This window comes from Schistocerca piceifrons, chromosome 11 (genome assembly GCF_021461385.2).
Source record: "Schistocerca piceifrons isolate TAMUIC-IGC-003096 chromosome 11, iqSchPice1.1, whole genome shotgun sequence".
In the NCBI taxonomy this organism is placed as follows: domain Eukaryota; kingdom Metazoa; phylum Arthropoda; class Insecta; order Orthoptera; family Acrididae; genus Schistocerca; species Schistocerca piceifrons.
The window spans coordinates 66413668-66433503 of record NC_060148.1 but is presented as its reverse complement, the minus strand read 5'-3'; the positions used below and the strand labels follow the sequence as shown (position 1 = coordinate 66433503).

At 46.1% G+C, this 19836-nt stretch overlaps 1 protein-coding gene across 1 annotated transcript; it reads left to right on the top strand.

Moving 5' to 3' along the window:
- The first annotated feature begins 15724 nt into the window (after positions 1-15724).
- Positions 15725-19323, top strand: LOC124719699 (putative uncharacterized protein DDB_G0286901). Its single transcript, XM_047244906.1, has 2 exons — positions 15725-15753; positions 18696-19323. Exons 1-2 carry the CDS (start codon positions 15725-15727, stop codon positions 19321-19323), a joined length of 657 nt encoding a protein of 218 aa, XP_047100862.1.
- The last annotated feature ends 513 nt before the right edge of the window (positions 19324-19836 follow it).

The following is a 19836-nucleotide window of genomic DNA, read 5'->3' as shown; positions in this document are numbered from 1 at the left end:
CTTCCCTAACCCGAGCTTGCGCTCCGTCTGTAATGACCTCGTTGTCGACTGGACGTTAAACACTACCTACCACCACCACCCTCTACAGCTCCCTCTAGTACCATGGAAGTCATTCCCTCATGTCTTAGCAGAAGTCCTATCATCCTGTCCCTTCTCCTTATCAGTGTTTTCCACATATTCCTTTCCTCTCCGATTCTGCGTAGAACCTCCTCATTCCTTACCTTATCAGTCCATCTAATTTTCAACATTCGTCTATAGCACCACATCTCAAATGCTTCGATTCTCTTCTGTTTCGGTTTTCCCACAGTCCGTGTTTCACTACCATAGAATGCTGTACTCCAGACGTACATCCTCAGAAATTTCTTCCTCAAATTAAGGGCGGTATTTGATATTAGTAGACTTCTCTTGGCCAGAAATGCCTTTTTTGCCATAGCGGGTCTGCTTTTGATGTCCTCCTTGCTCCATCCGTCATTGGTTATTTTACTGCCTAGGTAGCAGAATTCCTTAACTTCATTGACTTTGTGACCATCAATCCTGATGTTAAGTTTCCCGCTGTTCTCATTTCTACTACTTCTCATTACCTTTGTCTTTCTCCGATTTACTTTCAAACCATACTGTGTAGTCATTAGACTGTTCATTCCGTTCAGCAGATCATTTAATTCTTCTTCACTTTCACTCAGGATAGCAATGTCATCAACGAATCGTATCATTGATATCCTTTCACCTTGTATTTTAATTCCACTCCTGAACTTTTGTTTTATTTCCATCATTGCTTCCTCGATGCCGTGATCGGCTACAGAGATTGATGTTCAATAATCAGGATGAACTGTGTGGTCCGAAACACTTCTCCATCCATCAACATTGTGTTCTTTCGGCAAAGATGCCACATATCACCACCTATCCTACTTTACAAAGCAGACAATCCTCCGAATCCCATGTTCTGTGATGAGTCGTGGACGTCCAATCGTTTAGCTGGTAGGGGTAGCTTCATAGTCCTGCTGCCTCTGTTCATAGGTGCTCACGACGGTAGCACGTGAACATTCGAGCAGCTTCGCCGTTTTCCAGATACTCGTTCACAGGCTCTGGGTCATAATAACCTGCCCTTTGTCAAAGCCGCTTATATCGGTGGATTTTCCCATTTGCAGTCCATATCTTCGCTAGGGTGATCCCCCGTCCGTGTTTGCTCAGCTCACATAGTTTTGTTACCGCTTCATGTGTCCATAACACACCAGACGGCATCCAGTGTTTGCAGTGGGGAGTGCTCGTAATGTTTTCTCTTATCACTGTGTAATGTATTGATAGTTATTTTCATCATGGTATATAATGCTCTACGGTTGGACTTTCGTAGCTGGTGATGCTCAACTGACCTGCACCGTGAAAGAGATACCGACGAAATGTACCTCTTGAAACGTCCCCTATTGAACAATTATACATGACTGTGGTTAAACTGACACACAATATTTGTAGCGCGACGCAATCTGACTTTCAATAATCCCTAAAAAAAAAAAAATGGTTCAAATGGCTCTGAGCACTATGGGACTTAACAGCTGTGGTCATGAGTCCCCTAGAACTTAGAACTACTTAAACCTAACTAACCTAAGGACAGCACACACATCCATGCCTGAGGCAGGATTCGAATCTGCGACCGTAGCGGTCGCGCGGTTCCAAACTGTAGCGCCTAGAACCGCTCGGCCACTTCGGCCGGCAATAATCCCTACAAAAGAATGGCCCTGACTAACCTTAAGCTATACCTTTCACAAATCACTTACCTCACAAAAATCTTCGTTACTCGAACTACTGCAATACAGCGAGCGCCACTACTGCCAGCTAAATAAAAGATTCAAACTATGGAAGGCACTAACTACTGATAGGCACAGTTAGCAAATGAAAGATTTCGATAGAGAACAAACAATGTATTTACCTTAATAGTGTTCAAAAGTCATAATATGTATATCAGTTCATGCCATCCAGTCTTACAAATTTACTGTCCCTGATGGGCATACGTCCAGATCGTCCGCTCTCAGAACTCCGCCATTTCTCTCCCCACATCCACCACTGCTGGCGGCTCACCTCCAACTGCGCAACGCTACGCGCTGTTAACAGCCAACTACCCAACGTTACAATGGCGAGTATTACAGCAATGCAAGCCAGCCACAGACTGCACACAGCACAGCCAGTGATTTTTATAGAGAGCGCTACGTCGCGTTACCAATATAAAAACCTAAACAGCCTATTTACACTCTCTCTCGCGGCTGCTACGGTCGCAGGTTCGAATCCTGCCTCGGGCATGGACATGTGTTATGTCCTTAGGTTAGTTAGGTTTAAGTAGTTCTAAGTTCTAGGGGACTGACGACCTCAGATGTTAAGTCCCATAGTGCTTAGAGCCATTTGAACCATTTTTTGTACCTCTCTTTGTCAGCCATGTGATATTTATTTTTTCCGACAGGTAAAGAGTTCCGTATCACGACTTCAGAGTCATGTGACGTCACAGCAGTATAAAATATGGCAGACGCTAACGAAATTCATGCATTCGTCAATTACCAGTAGTCTGCGCATTGTAATATTACTGTTAGGAACGTCAGTAAATATAACCATTGGCAACTGCTAAACAGTAACGTTCTACTTCGGAATTCCATTGAGTAGTCTCACCAAAAATGAATAATATGAAAGGTTCCTCCCCGAGGTACAGAACCCGACGTGCTTGTACAGACTGAAACTAATAAGAATGAAAATTCGGTAAAGTTCTTGGTGATGTAAACTTGGCGGCAGAATTTAATACTTAACTTTTCGATCTTCTTATGAGCTTTGGTGCTGATTTCCCGTTGTGCGTAATATGCTCCTTTAAGGAATTGTAGCAATCTCGCCACGGGGTGTAAATCGTCAATGGAAATTCCAAAGTTGTTACGAATTCTTTTATTGCTGCGTAGGTGGTGTGCAGCAATGAACAATTGGCATTAGAAACTGACTACATCTTTATTCTCTGAAAACTGGCTACAATTCGCGTAATGACAGACCTGTTGCACGCTATTTATACTTTTAATAACAATCAAGAGTATGGTTCAAGATGCAAATTTACACAAATTATAATAGAAAATTAATGCACAGACAGAAATTATGGACAACGTAATTAGGTACATTATTTCCTGATGAATATGTGTAGGTAGTTGTGAAAAAAAAAGTTTACAGACGTGATTCAACATAATATACGGAAATTAACAACGTGAATTACAAATGACTAATTTATGAGCAAAATACACGTTGTATCAAAGAGGATCATCCGATTTGGCACTCCTACATTTCTGAAACTAATATATATACACTCCTGGAAATGGAAAAAAGAACACATTGACACCGGTGTGTCAGACCCACCATACTTGCTCCGGACACTGCGAGAGGGCTGTACAAGCAATGATCACACGCACGGCACAGCGGACACACCAGCAACCGCGGTGTTGGCCGTCGAATGGCGCTAGCTGCGCAGCATTTGTGCACCGCCGCCGTCAGTGTCAGCCAGTTTGCCGTGGCATACGGAGCTCCATCGCAGTCTTTAACACTGGTAGCATGCCGCGACAGCGTGGACGTGAACCGTATGTGCAGTTGACGGACTTTGAGCGACGGCGTATAGTGGGCATGCGGGAGGCCGGGTGGACGTACCGCCGAACTGCTCAACACGTGGGGCGTGAGGTCTCCACAGTACATCGATGTTGTCGCCAGTGGTCGGCGGAAGGTGCACGTGCCCGTCGACCTGGGACCAGACCGCAGCGACGCACGGATGCACGCCAAGACCGTAGGATCCTACGCAGTGCCGTAGGGGACCGCACCGCCACTTCCCAGCAAATTAGGGACACTGTTGCTCCTGGGGTATCGGCGAGGACCATTCGCAACCGTCTCCATGAAGCTGGGCTACGGTCCCGCACACTGTTAGGCCGTCTTCCGCTCACGCCCCAACATCGTGCAGCCCGCCTCCAGTGGTGTCGCGACAGGCGTGAATGGAGGGACGAATGGAGACGTGTCGTCTTCAGCGATGAGAGTCGCTTCTGCCTTGGTGCCAATGATAGTCGTATGCGTGTTTGGCGCCGTGCAGGTGAGCGCCACAATCAGGACTGCATACGACCGAGGCACACAGGGCCAACACCCGGCATCATGGTGTGGGGAGCGATCTCCTACACTGGCCGTACACCACTGGTGATCGTCGAGGGGACACTGAACAGTGCACGGTACATCCAAACCGTCATCGAACCCATCGTTCTACCATTCCTAGACCGGCAAGGGAACTTGCTGTTCCAACAGGACAATGCACGTCCGCATGTATCCCGTGCCACCCAACGTGCTCTAGAAGGTGTAAGTCAACTACCCTGGCCAGCAAGATCTCCGGATCTGTCCCCCATTGAGCATGTTTGGGACTGGATGAAGCGTCGTCTCACGCGGTCTGCACGTCCAGCACGAACGCTGGTCCAACTGAGGCGCCAGGTGGAAATGGCATGGCAAGCCGTTCCACAGGACTACATCCAGCATCTCTACGATCGTCTCCATGGGAGAATAGCAGCCTGCATTGCTGCGAAAGGTGGATATACACTGTACTAGTGCCGACATTGTGCATGCTCTGTTGCCTGTGTCTATGTGCCTGTGGTTCTGTCAGTGTGATCATGTGATGTATCTGACCCCAGGAATGTGTCAATAAAGTTTCCCCTTCCTGGGACAATGAATTCACGGTGTTCTTATTTCAATTTCCAGGAGTATATATATATATATATATATATATATATATATATATATATATATAATTTTTTTTCATGAACAGGAAACTCAAGTAGTTTTTTTCCATATCTTTTCATAAGTGTTCAATATGCCTCCCTTGAGATGCACCACGTAAGTCAATGCAGTACTCAAATTGTTCCCACACTGCAGCGAGCATGTCTTGAGTTACAGCTTCCACAGCTGCTGTTACGCGATGTCTCAATTCATTCATTGTTGTTGGTAACGGAGGCACATAAACAGAGTCTTTTATAAACCCTCACAAGAAATAATCACATACAGTCAGATCCGGTGACCTTGGAGGCCAGTAATGTAAGGCTGAATCATTTGCTCCAGCGCGACCGATCCATCGTTCAGCAATCCTTTGATATGAGAATTTCCGCACTTCCAGATGCCATTGTGGCGGCGCCCCATCCTGTTGGTAAGCGAAGTCGTTCGAACCAGTGACCAACTGTGGGGAAAGAAAATTCTCAAGCATATCGAGATATGTATTCCTGTAACAGTGTCCACGGGAAAAAAGTATCATACACTTTTTCGCATGAAACTACGCAAAACACCATGTGAACCATCTAAAACTTGAGTTTCCTCATTCCGAACAGTATGTTCTTCACACACACATCTCAAATAACATAATACACACATCAAAAAAAGTTCTGCATCACCCCGGTTTACAGAATTCCTGAAGATAGACGTAGACTGTGGATATTGTATCACAGACACAGATCCTTTGACTGTTGAGAGATGTTACCAAACTCGCCCAGAGGTGTAAACAACCATGCATGAGCAGCGCCTGTTGCACGAAGGTGGTCCAACAACTGATCAGTTCCAGTCATTCCACCAGGAAGGAGGTACAAGGCTCGTGTTCTCTGTAGTTCAACCATGCCTTAGACAGTCAATACCGCGGTTCGATCGCGTCCGCATTGTCACTTTGTGACGAGAAGGGATCTCAACCAGGGAAGTGTCCAAGCGTCTCGAACCAAGCGTCTCGAACCGGACATGCAGGAGATACAGAGAGACAGGAACTGTCGATGACATGCCTCGCTGAGGCCGCCCAAGGTCTACTACTGCAGTGGATGACCGCTACGTACGGGTTATGGCTCAGAGGAAGCCTGACAGCAACGCCATCGTGTTGAATAATGCTTTCCGTGTAGCCGCAGGAAGTCCTGTTAGCCGGCTGCGGTTCTGGGCGCTTCAGTCGGTAACCGTGCTGCTGCTACGGTCGCAGGTTCGAATCCTGCCTCGGGCATGGATGTGTGTGGTGCCCTTAGGTTAGTTAGGTTTAAGTAGTTCTAAGTCTAGGGGAGTGATGTTAAGTCCTGTAGTGCTTAGAGCCATTTGCACGTCGTGTTACGACTAAAACTGTGTGCAATAGGGTGCATGGTGCACAAGTTCACTCCCGGCATCCATGGCGAGGTCCATCTTTGCGACCACGACACCATGCAGCGCGGTACAGATGGGCTCAGAAACATGCCGAATGGGCCGCTCAGAATTGGGATCACGTTCTCTTCACCGACGAGTGTCACATATGCCTTCAACCAGACAATCCTCGGAGACGTGTTTGGAGGCAACCCGGTCAGGCTGAACACCTTAGACATACTGTCCAGCGAGTGCAGCAAGGTGGAGGTTCCCTGATGTTTTGGGGTGGCATTGTGTGGGGCCGACGTACGACGCTGGTCACCGAAGGCGCCGTAACGGCTGTACGATACGTGAATGCCATCCTCCGGCCAATAGTGCAACCATATCGGCAGCATGTTGGCGAGACATCCGTCTTGATGGACGACAGTTCACATCTTGTGAATGACTTCCTTCAGGATAACGACATCGCTCGACTAGAGTGGCCAGCATGTTCTCCAGACATGAACCGTATCGAACATGGTTCAAATGGCACTGAGCACTATGGGAGTTAACTTGTGAGGTCATCAGTCCCCTAGAACTTAGAACTGCTTAACTAACCTAAGGACATCACACACATCCTTGCCCGAGGCAGGATTCGAACCTGCAACCGTAGCGGTCACGCAGTTCCAGACTGAACCGCGCCTAGAACCGCTCGTCCACACATCTACATCTACATCTACATTTATACTCCGCAAGCCACCCAACGGTGTGTGGCGGAGGGCACTTTACGTGCACTGTCATTACCTCCCTTTCCTGTTCCAGTCGCGTATGGTTCGGGGGAAGAACGACTGTCTGAAACCCTCCGTGCGCGCTCTAATCTCTCTAATTTTACATTCGTGATCTCCTCGGGAGGTATAAGTAGGGGGAAGCAATATATTCGATACCTCATCCAGAAATGCACCCTCTCTAAACCTGGACAGCAAGCTACACCGCGATGCAGAGTGCCTCTCTTGCAGAGTCTGCCACTTGAGTTTATTAAACATCTCCGTAACGCTATCACGGTTACCAAATAACCCTGTGACGAAACGCGCCGCTCTTCTTTGGATCTTCTCTATCTCCTCCGTCAGACCGATCTGGTACGGATCCCACACTGATGAGCAATACTCAAGTATAGGTCGAACGAGTGTTTTGTAAGCCACCTCCTTTGTTGATGGACTACATTTTCTAAGGACTCTCCCAATGAATCTCAACCTGGTACCCGCCTTACCAACAATTAATTTTATATGATCATTCCACTTCAAATCGTTCCGCACGCATACTCCAAGATATTTTACAGAAGTAACTGCTACCAGTGTTTGTTCCGCTATCATATAATCATACAATAAAGGATCCTTCTTTCTATGTATTCGCAATACATTACATTTGTCTATGTTAAGGGTCAGTTGCCACTCCCTGCACCAAGTGCCTATCCGCTGCAGATCTTCCTGCATTTCGCTACAATTTTCTAATGCTGCAACTTCTCTGTATACTACAGCATCATCCGCGAAAAGCCGCATGGAACTTCCGACACTATCTACTAGGTCATTTATATATATTGTGAAAAGCAATGGTCCCATAACACTCCCCTGTGGCACGCCAGAGGTTACTTTAACGTCTGTAGACGTCTCTCCATTGATAACAACATGCTGTGTTCTGTTTGCTAAAAACTCTTCAATCCAGCCACACAGCTGGTCTGATATTCCGTAGGCTCTTACTTTGTTTATCAGGCGACAGTGCGGTACTGTATCGAACGCCTTCCGGAAGTCAAGAAAAATAGCATCTACCTGGGAGCCTGTATCTAATATTTTCTGGGTCTCATGAACAAATAAAGCGAGTTGGGTCTCACACGATCGCTGTTTCCGGAATCCATGTTGATTCCTACATAGTAGATTCTGGGTTTCCAAAAACGACATGATACTCGAGCTAAAAACATGTTCTAAAATTCTACAACAGATCGACGTCAGAGATATAGGTCTATAGTTTTGCGCATCTGCTCGACGACCCTTCTTGAAGACTGGGACTATCTGTGCTCTTTTCCACCGGCCTGCTTTAACAACGTGAATCAGATAGGTCGTTCACTAACGTTTTGCACTACCAGTGTACCGGAAAAAAATGTAAATGCCGCGAGATTTCGTTCGTGTGTTGTGCATGGTGCGAGAAACATGTATGCCCTGCCTGTTTCTATGATACGCTTCACCACACTAATTTCGAGAACGCTCAGTAACAGACGATCAGTTAGGATTATGCAATAATATACTTTTTTTAAGTAAAAGGCAAAGAAAATTAATGCAACTATCATAATGTTGTCAGGCACAAAGAAAGGGAGATCGAATGAAAGACAGCCACGACCAGGGATCGGACGCAGTCCAGTCCAATGCTTTCTCAATTTGTCCACCGACCTCGCCCTGACACACGCGTAGCACAGGTGAACCACAGTATGAAAGCACAATAAGTTGAAAATTATTAACTTCCGATCCCATATTACAGTAATAAAAAATGCTTGTCTTTAGACGATCTTTCGATCTACATCTTTGAAAACACGATTTTCTGTCATCAACTTTCTATATCTACATCTAAATCGGTATTCCGCAGTCCACCTATGGTGCGTGGTGGAGGCGGCACATATACCACTATTAGCCATTTCCATTCGTGTTCCACTCGACTATTTTATACCTCCGTATGAGCCCCAATTTCTCGTATCTTGTCTTCGTGCTCCTTCCACGCATTGTATGTTGGAGGCAACAGAATCGTTCTGCAGTCAGATTCAAGTGCCGGTTCTCTAAATTTTCTCATTAATGCTCCACGAAAAGAATGTCACCTTCCCTCCAGGGACTCCCATTTGAATTCCTGAAGCATGTTCATAGCACTTGGGTGTTGTTCGAACCTCCCTGTAAGAAATCTAGCAGCCCGCTTCTGAATTGCTTCGATGTCTCACTATAATCCGGCCTTGTAAGGATCCCAAACACTCGAGCAGTACTCAAGAATAGGTCACATCAGCGTCCGACAGCTGCACCACGCTTACCTAAAATTCTCCCAATAAACCGAAGTCGACCATTCGCCTTTCCTATCACAATCCTCACACTCTCGTAACATTTCCTATCGCTTTGCAACGTCACGCCCAGATATTTAAATGACGTGACTGTGTCAAGCAGGTCACTAGTAAAGCATTATCCGATCATTAGGCATTTGAAACTTACTGGCAGATTAAAACTGTGTGCCGGACCGAGACTCGAACTCGGGACCTTTGCCTTTCGCGGGCAAGTGCTCTACTGGCAGAAGTAATGCTGTGAGGACGGGGCGTGAGTCGTGCTTCGGTAGCTCAGTTGACGCCGGCACGGTAGCTCAGCGGGTTCGGTCAGAAGGTTTAGCTACCCTCCGTAATAAAAAACTGAGTGAACGGATCAACGAGCAACTAGAACAAATGTCATAGGACGTCCACCACAAAGTCAACGACCAATATCGAACAAAACGAGATTTTAAAAAAATTGGTAGAGCACTTGCCTGCGAAAGGAAAAGGTCCCGAGTTCGAGTCTCGGTCCGGCACACAGTTTTAATCTGCCAGGAAGTTTCATATCAGCGCACACTCCGCTGCAGAGTGAAAATCTCATTTGAAAATCTCATTCATTAGGCATTTCTTTGGCCCACACATCCACATTGACTTACGGTTTTCTCCATTAAGCTATCTGCCATTCATCACACTAACTAGAATCTTGTATCTTCTTACAGTCACACAACTTCGACACCTTACCGTACACCACAGCATCAGCAAACAGCCGCAGATTGCTGCCTAACTTGTCCGCCAAATCATTTATGTACGAGGATAATCCCAAAAGTAAAGTCTCCAATTTTTTTATAAGTACATAGACCTGTTTATTTCTACAATGGTTTACATCAGTTTACAGCTTGAACATTTAGCTATTTTTCGACATAATCACCATTTCTATCGATGCATTTTTGTAGACGCTGTGGCAGTTTTTGTATGCCCATGTCGTACCAGCTCGCCAACAGGCTGTTCAGAAAGTTATGAACATCTTCTTTCACCTCGTCGTCGGATCTGAATTGCTTTCCTGCCAAATGTTCCTTTAACCTAGGGAACAGGTGGTAGTCACTGGGCGCCAAGTCAGGACTATAGTGTGGGTGGGTCATTATGTTCCACTCAAACTGTTGCAGGAGAGCAACGGTTTGCCGAGCGATGCGTGGGCGAGCGTAGTCGTGGAGAATGTGCACGCCCTTGCTCGACATTCCTTTTCTCCGGTTCTGAATTGCCCTTTGAGTTTTTTCAGAATCTCACACTACCTGTCAGCCTTAATCGGGGTCCCAGTGGGCACAAACTCGACCAACAATACCGCTTTCCGATCCCAAAAAACGATTTTCATGACTTTACCGCCAGACTGTGTGTGTTTGTTCTCTGTCTTTGCCGAAGAAGGATGCCGCTACTGGCGTGACTGTTACTTGGTCTCAGGTGTAAAGTGCTATGCCCAGGTTTCGTCACCCGTGACAATTGAGTCCAGAAAGTCATCCTGTTCGGCAGCAAGGAGGTGAAGAAACGCGGGGGAAGCGTCAATTCGTTGCCGCATGTGGTCTTCAGTCAGCATGCGTGGCACCCATCTTGCGCACACCTTCCGGTAGTTCAATGTTTCCGTTAAAATTCTGTGAGCGGTGCTTCGGGAAACCTCAGGAACCAACGTGCAGAGATCATCCAGGATGATCCACCGATCTCCACGCATGCTTCGCTCAACCTTCAACACTGTCTCCTCAGAAATTGAAGGTCTCCCTCTCCTTTGCTCGTCGTGAATTTCGGTCCGACCAGCTGCAAACTCTCTACACCACATACGATCATTTTTGACATCCATGCACGACTCACCATACACTTTCGTCAATTTGCGATGGATTTCAATCGGCGCAGTGCCCTTTGCGTACAGAAATCGAATAGCTGCGCGCAATTCTCACTTGGCGGTAACATCCAACGAGAGCTCCATTCTCAACGCCAGCCGGGGTGGCCGAGCGGTTCTAGGCGCTTCAGTATGGAACCGCCCGACCGCTACTATCGCAGGTTCGAATCCTGCCTCGGGCATGGATGTGTGTGCTGTCCTTAGGCTAGTTAGGTTTAAGGAGTTCTGTAGAGACCAGATGACCTCAGATGTTAAGTCCCATAGTGCTCTGAGCCATCTGGACCAGCCATTCTCAACGGCTGCCAAGCCAAGATTGAGCGCCTCAGTAGTGTGACCACCTGCCACACAGAGTTCTACACTTCCAAAACAATACGAGACCTTACTTTTGGGATTACCCACGTATACAGAGAACAACACTGGTCCTATCACACATCCCTGTGGCGTTCGTGAGATAACCTCAGCATCGAGGACAACATACTGGGTTCTACAACTTACGAAGCCTTCGAGTCACCCACATATCTGAGAACCTATTCCTCATGCTCTTACTTTCTTTGACGTGGCACCGTGTCTAAACTCTTGCAGGAAATCTAGAAATATGGAATCTGCCTGTTGCCTTCATCCATAGTTCGCAGCACATCATACAAGGTGCATTCAAGTTCTAAGGCCTCCGATTCTTTTTTTTCTAATTAACTACTCACCCGAAATCGATGAAACTGGCGTTACTTCTCGACGTAATCGCCCTGCAGACGTAAACATTTTTCACAACACTGACGCCATGATTCCATGGCAGCGGCGAAAGTTTCTTTAGGAGTCTGTTTTGACCACTGGAAAATCGCTGAGGCAATAGCAGCACGGCTGGTGAATGTGCGGCCACGGAAAGTGTCTTTCATTGTTGGAAAAAGCCAAAAGTCACTAGGAGCCAGGTCAGGTGAGTAGGGAGCATGAGGAATCACTTCAAAGTTGTTATCACGAAGAAACTGTTGCGTAACGTTAGCTAGATGTGCGGGTGCGTTGTCTCGGTGAAACAGCACACGCGCAGCCCTTCCCGGACGTTTTTGTTGCAGTGCAGGAAGGAATTTGTTCTTCAAAACATTTTCGTAGGATGCACCTGTTACCGTAGTGCCCTTTGGAACGCAATGGGTAAGGATTACGCCCTCGCTGTCCCAGAACATGGACACCATAATTTTTTCAGCACTGGCGGTTACCCGAAATTTTTTTGGTAACGGTGAATCTGTGTGCTTCCATTGAGCTGACTGGCGCTTTGTTTCTGGATTGAAAAATGGCATCCACGTCTCATTCATTGTCACAACCGACGAAAAGAAAGTCCCATTCGTGCTGTCGTTGCAGGTCAACATTGCTCGGCAACATGCCACACGGGCAGCCATGTGGTCGTCCGTCAGCATTCGTGGCACCCACCTAGATGACACTTTTCGCATTTTCAGGTCGTCATGCAGGATTGTGTGCACAGAACCCACAGAAATGCCAACTCTGGAGGCGATCTGTTCAACAGTCATTCGGCGATCCCCCAAAACAATTCTCTCCACTTTCTCGATCGTGTCGTCAGACTGGCTTTTGTGAGCCCAAGGTTGTTTCAGTTTGTTATCACACGATGTTCTGCCTTCATTAAACTGTCGCACCCACGAACGCACTTTTGACACATCCATAACTCCGTCACCACATGTCTCCTTCAGCTGTCGATGAATTTCAATTGGTTTCATACCACGAAAATTCAGAAAACGAATGATTGCACGCTGTTCGAGTAAGGAAAACGTCGCCATTTTAAGTATTTAAAACAGTTCTCCTTCTCGCCGCTGGCGGTAAAATTCCATCTGCGGTACGGTGCTGCCATCTCTGGGACGTATTGACATTGATCGCGGCCTCATTTCAAAACAATGCGCATGTTTCTATCTCTTTCCAGTCCGGAGAAAAAAAATCGGAGGCATAAGAACTTGAATGCACCTCGTATGAGAAAAGGGCAAGATGAGTTTCGTACGAGTTATGCCCTCGAAAACAATGCTGATTCATCGACATAAGCTTCTCGCTCTCAGGAAAGTTTATTTTGTTCGAACTGAATGTTCAAGGATTGTGCAGCAAAGTGATGTTGGCGAGATTGGTCTGTAATTTTGTGGGTCAGTTCTTTTGACCTCCTTATACACATGAGTCACCTGCGCTTTTTTCCAGTCACGTGGGACTTTGCACTAGGCGAGAGATTTACGATAAATTCAAGCTAAGTGACGGGCCATTGTCATAGAGTTCCCTTTGAAAGACCGAACTGGATTCCAGCCGGACTTGGTCATTTATTTGTTTTCAACGCCAGAGATGCTTATTACAATGTCGTACATACAGGAGACTGTTCGATGATCAAATTACGATATGTTTGTTCGGTTCTCCTGATTGAACAATTTCCTGAACATGAAATTTAAAATTTCGATTTTCGTTTTGCTATCTTCAAATGCTACACCAGACTGGTCAACAAGTGACTGGACGGATAACTTAGATCTACTTAGCCATTCTACATACGACCGGTATTTTCTTGGGTTTTCTGCCAGACTTTTGGCTAAAGTATAGATCTTTTCACAAACAAACGAATCTCTACTAACCTTTGCTCGTCATCATTTGCTCGTTCTCTTTTGAGCTGAGTGTGCAACAGCCTGTGCTACCTCAGCAGTTGCCGGCCGTTGTGGCCGAGCAGTTCTAGGCGCTTCAGTCCGGAAGCACGCTGCTGCTACGGTCGCAGGTTCGAATCCTGCCTCGGGCATGGATGTGTGTGATGTACTTAGGTTAGTTAGGTGTAAGTAGCTCTATGTCTAGGGGACTGTTGACCTCAGATGTGAAGTCCCGTAGTGCTTAGAGCCATCTCAACTTCAGCAGTTTCTGATTCTTGTTGTGAAACCATGATCGGTCTTTTCCGTCCTTAATCCACTTTGACCTCAATCTTTTCAAAAACCAGGGAGTGTCTAACAAAGAGTCGAAACCCGTGTCTGTTTATTATCAGTGCAGAACGACCTTGCAAAACTTGATCAAAATTGGTCAGCCACATGTCAGTCCTTCCCCATGTAAACACAGGCGTCAGTAGAAGGCTGTCAGCCATATTGGTCAGTCTTAGAAATCTGTTTCTCTATTAAAGACCTGTGTTAACTGTACCCTCTTGGCGTTAACGTGTCGATTTAACAGTCGGCTCCGAGTATGTACAGGGTTATTACAAATGATTGAAGCGATTTCACAGCTCTACAATAACTTTATTATTTGAGATATTTTCACAATGCTTTGCACACACATACAAAAACTCAAATAGTTTTTTTAGGCATTCACAAATGTTCGATATGTGCCCCTTTAGTGACTCGGCAGACATCAAGCCGATAATCAAGTTCTCTCCCACACTCGGCGCAGCATGTCCCCATCAATGAGTTCGAAAGCATCGTTGATGCGAGCTCGCAGTTCTGGCACCTTTCTTGGTAGAAGAGGTTTAAACACTGAATCTTTCACATAACCCCACAGAAAGAAATCGCATGGGGTTAAGTCGGGAGAGCGTGGAGGCCATGACACGAATTGCTGATCATGATCTCCACCACGACCGATCCACCGGTTTTCCAATCACCTGTTTAAGAAATGCCGAACATCATGATGGAAGTGCGGTGGAGCACCATCCTGTTGAAAGATCAAGTCGGCGCTGTCGGTCTCCAGTTGTGGCATGCGACAATTTTCCAGCATGTCCAGATACACGAGTCCTGTAACGTTTTTTTCGCAGAAGAAAAAGGGGCCGTAAACTTTAAACCGTGAGATTGCACAAAACACGTTAACTTTTGGTGAATTGCGAATTTGTTGCACGAATGCGTGAGGATTCTCTACCGCCCAGATTCGCACATTGTGTCTGTTCACTTCACCATTAAGAAAAAATGTTGCTTCATCACTGAAAACAAGTTTCGCACTGAACGCATCCTCTTCCATGAGCTGTTGCAACCGCGCCGAAAATTCAAATCGTTTGACTTTGTGATCGGGTGTCAGGGCTTGTAGCAATTGTAAACGGGAAGGCTTCTGCTTTAGCCTTTTCCGTAAGATTTTCCAAACCGTCGGCTGTGGTACGTTTAGCTCCCTGCTTGCTTTATTCGTCGACTTCCGCGGGCTACGCGTGAAACTTGCCCGCACGCGTTCAACCGTTTCTTCGCTCACTGCAGGCCGACCCGTTGATTTCCCCTTACAGAGGCATCCAGAAGCTTTAAACTGCGCATACCATCGCCGAATGGAGTTAGCAGTTGGTGGATCTTTGTTGAACTTCGTCCTGAAGTGTCGTTGCACTGTTATGACTGACTGATGTGAGTGCATTTCAAGCACGACATACGCTTTCTCGGCTCCTGTCGCCATGTTGTCTCACTGCGCTCTCGAGCGCTCTGGCGGCAGAAACCTGAAGTGCGGCTTCAGCCGAACAAAACTTTGAGAGTTTTTCTACGTATCTGTAGTGTATCGTGACCATATGTCAATGAGTGGAGCTACAGTGAATTTATGAAATCGCTTCAATCATTTGTAATAGCCCTGTACTTTGAAACAATATACTTTTGTTGATGAGTACTCATAATGAGACAATTGAAAGTCTTATTTTCTTATCGCCAATTCTCACGAGCGTAGAGTACACCGCAGCAAAGCAGCTGAACGTTTTATTTGTGTTTAAAGCGAGATCAAAGAGCGACTCCCCAAGACTCATCAATATGGCGGAAGCAGGCTTCGCTGTTTCGGCGTAAGGGCGTCTCCCTGAAAACAAAGCGCAGGAGCACTATTGCTGGAAAGGGAAATAACTGACGCCCGCATCTCAATATTCATTGTCTTTGGTCGGAATATAAAGGTATTGTCCACCGCGTGCTAGAGAAGTATGTGCCTAGAAAAAATATAGGGGAGGGAAAAGATACACCTTGGTACAACAAATATATTATTAAGTTGCTGAGAAAGCAGAGAATTTTGCCCTGTCGTTTTAAACGTAGTCAGTGCCCCGCTGACAAACAGAAATAATGCGAAATGAAAGCAGCTGTCAGAAAGACAGTGAGGGATTCTTTTAACGAATTTGAAAGCAATATTTTATCTGCACATTCTAAAAATTGCGCTAAAAAATTTTGGTCGTACGTAAAATCTATGAAACAGATAAGTCAATACCTTCTCTTGCTGACAGTAAGGGTAATGTAACTGCTGCGCCATTGCACCTTTCAATAATCGAACAAACGCAAGGATGGCTGACGTAGTGTTTAGTGTAACTGGGATTGTAAAACAGTTAAGTTCCTTAGACGCCAGGAAGGCATCTGGCCCAGACGGTATCCACGTAAGATTATATGCTATGCTACAAATATAGCACTATTCTCATCCACCATCTATCAGAGATCATTGGAACAGCGGAAAGTTCCACGGGACTGGAAGAAGGCCCAGGTCATAGCAATCTATCAAAAGGGTAGAAAATAGGATGCATATTAGAACGGCGAACAGATGTGCAGAACTATAGACCTATATCTCTAACGTCGATTAGTTGTAGAATTTTGGAACACGTATTATGTTCGAGTATAATGACTTTTCTGGAGACTAGAAATCTACTCTGTAGGAATCAGCATGGGTTTCGAAAAAGACGGTCATGTGAAACCCAACTCGCGCTATTCGTCCACGAGACTCAGAGAGCCACAGACACGGGTTCCCCGGTAGATGCCGTGTTTCTTGACTTCCGCAAGGCGTTCGATACAGTTCCCCACAGTTGTTTAATGAACAAAGTAAGAGCATATGGACTATCAGACCAATTGTGTGATTGGATTGAGGAGTTCCTAGATAACAGAACGCAGCATGTCATTCTCAATGGAGAGAAGCCTTCCGAAGTAAGAGTGTTTTCAGGTGTGCCACAAGGGAGTGTCGTAGGACCGTTGCTATTCACAATATACATAAATGACCTGGTGGATGACATCGGAAGTTCACTGAGGCTTTTTGCAGATGATGCTGTGGTATATCGAGAGGTTGTAACAATGGAAAATTGTACTGAAATGCAGGAGGATCTGCAGCGAATTGGTTGGTTGGTTGGTTGTTTCGGGGAAGGAGACCAGACAGCGAGGTCATCGGTCTCATCGGATTAGGGAAGGACGAGGAAGGAAGTCGGCCGTGCTCTTTGAAAGGAACCATCCCGGCATTTACCTAGAGCGATTTAGGGAAATCACGGAAAACCTAAATCAGGATGGCCGGACGCGGGATTGAACCGTCGTCCTCCCGATTGCGTGCGGCGAATTGACGCATGGTGCACGGAATGGCAATTGAATCTCAATGTAGACAAGTGTAATGTGCTGCGAATACATAGAAAGATAGATCCCTTATCATTTAGCTACAAAATAGCAGGTCAGCAACGGGAAGCAGTTCATTCCATAAATTATCTGGGAGTAGGCATTAGGAGTGATTTAAAATGGAATCCGAAAACAAAGGAAGTGGGTTACAGTACGCTTGTTCGCCCACTGCTTGAATACTGGTCAGCAGTGTGGGATCCGTACCAGATAGGGTTGATAGAAGAGATAGAGAAGATCCAACGGAGAGCGGCGCGGTTCGTTACAGGATCATTTAGTAATCGCGAAAGCGCATCGAGCGAGGTGGCGCAGTGGTTAGACACTGGACTCGCATTCGGAAGGACGACGGTTCAATCCCGCGTCCGGCCATCCTGATTTAGGTTTTCCGTGATTTCCCTAAATCACTCTAGGCAAATGCCGGGATGATTCCTCTGAAAGGGCACGGCCGACTTCCTTCCGCATCCTTCCCTAATCCGATGAGACCGATGACCACGCTGTCTGGTCTCCTTCCCCAAAACAACCAACCAACAAGCGAGAGCGTTACGGAGATGATAGATAAACTGCAGTGGAAGACTCTGTAGGAGAGACGCTCAGTAGCTCGGTACGGGCTTTTGTTGAAGTTTCGAGATCACACCTTCACCGAAGAGTCGAGCAGTATATTGCTCTCTCCTACGTATATCTCGCGAAGAGACCATGAGGATAAAATCAGAGGGATTAGAGCCCACACAGAAGCATACAGACAATCCTTCTTTCCACGAACAATACGAGACTGGAATAGAAGGGAGAACCGATAGAGGTACTCAAGGTACCCTCTGCCACACACCGTCAGGTGGCTTGCGGAGTATGGATGTAGATGTAGATAATTACCGGCCAATTTCACTGACATCGATTTGTTTTACAATCATGGAACATATTTTGTGTTCGGACGTAATGACCTGTCCAGAGTCTGAGAAGGTCATCTGCAGAAACCAGCACGGTTTTAGGGAACAGCGGTCATGCGAGACACAGCTGGCCCTCTTTGTGCATGATATACGACAGGCACAAGATACCGGCTCCCAGGTTGATGCCATATTTCTCGACTTCCGAAAGACGTTCGACTCAGTTCCGCACTGTCGCTTGCTTAAAAAAGTGCCCGCTTACAGTCTATCTGATGACATATGTGGTTGGATAGAAAGTTTTCTAACAGACAGGGAGCAGTATGTCGTCCTGAATGGGGTGACTCCAACAGAAACAAGAGTAACTCCAACAGAAACAGGAGTAACTCCAACAGAAACAGGAGTAACTCCAACAGAAACAGGAGTAACTCCAACAGAAGCAGGAGTAACTCCAACAGAAGCAGGAGTAACTCCAACAGAAACAAGAACAGGAGTAACTCCAACAGAAACAAGAACAGGAGTAACTCCAACAGAAACATGAACAGGAGTAACTCCAACAGAAACAAGAACAGGAGTAACTCCAACAGAAACAAGAACAGGAGTAACTCCAACAGAAACAAGAACAGGAGTAACTCCAACAGAAACATGAACAGGAGTAACTCCAACAGAAACAAGAACAGGAATAACTCCAACAGAAACAAGAACAGGAGTAACTCCAACAGAAATAGGAGTGACTCCAACAGAAACAGGAGTAACTCCAACAGAAACAGGAGTAACTCCAACAGAAACAGGAGTAACTCCAACAGAAGCAGGAGTAACTCCAACAGAAGCAGGAGTAACTCCAACAGAAGCAGGAGTAACCCCAACAGAAGCAGGAGTAACCCCAACAGAAGCAGGAGTAACCCCAACAGAAGCAGGAGTAACTCCAACAGAAGCAGGAGTAACTCCAACAGAAGCAGGAGTAACTCCAACAGAAGCAGGAGTAACTCCAACAGAAGCAGGAGTAACTCCAACAGAAACAGGAGTAACTCCAACAGAAACAGGAGTAACTCCAACAGAAACAGGAGTAACTCCAACAGAAACAAGAGTAACTCCAACAGAAACAAGAGTAACTCCCAACAGAAACAAGAGTAACTCCCAACAGAAACAAGAGTAACTTCAGGTGTGCCTCAGGGAAGCGTAATAGGTCCGCTGCTTTTTACGATTTACATAAACGATATGGTTGGTGGTATTGACAGCGGCCTTAGACTGTTTGCCGATGACGCTGTACTCTACAGGAAAGAAGTATCACACGAAAGTTGTGAACAAATCAATGAGGATTTGCAGAAAATAAATGCGTGGTGCAATGACTGGCAGTTATCTCTCAATATTAGCAAGTGTAACCTACTGCGTATAACAAGGCGCGTATCCCCATTAATGTAAGAGTACCAAATAAATGTCCAGTATTTGGAAGCGGTAACATCCGTCAGGTATCTGGGTTTGGCTATTCTAAATGATCTCAAATGGAGGAAGGCGAACTCTAGATTGCGGTTTATTGGTAGAATCCTGAAGCGATGCAGTCCTTCAGCAAAGGAAATAGCTTACAATACGTTAGTTCGTCCGGTCTTGGAGTATTTTTAGTCTCTATGGGACCCTTACCAGTTTGGT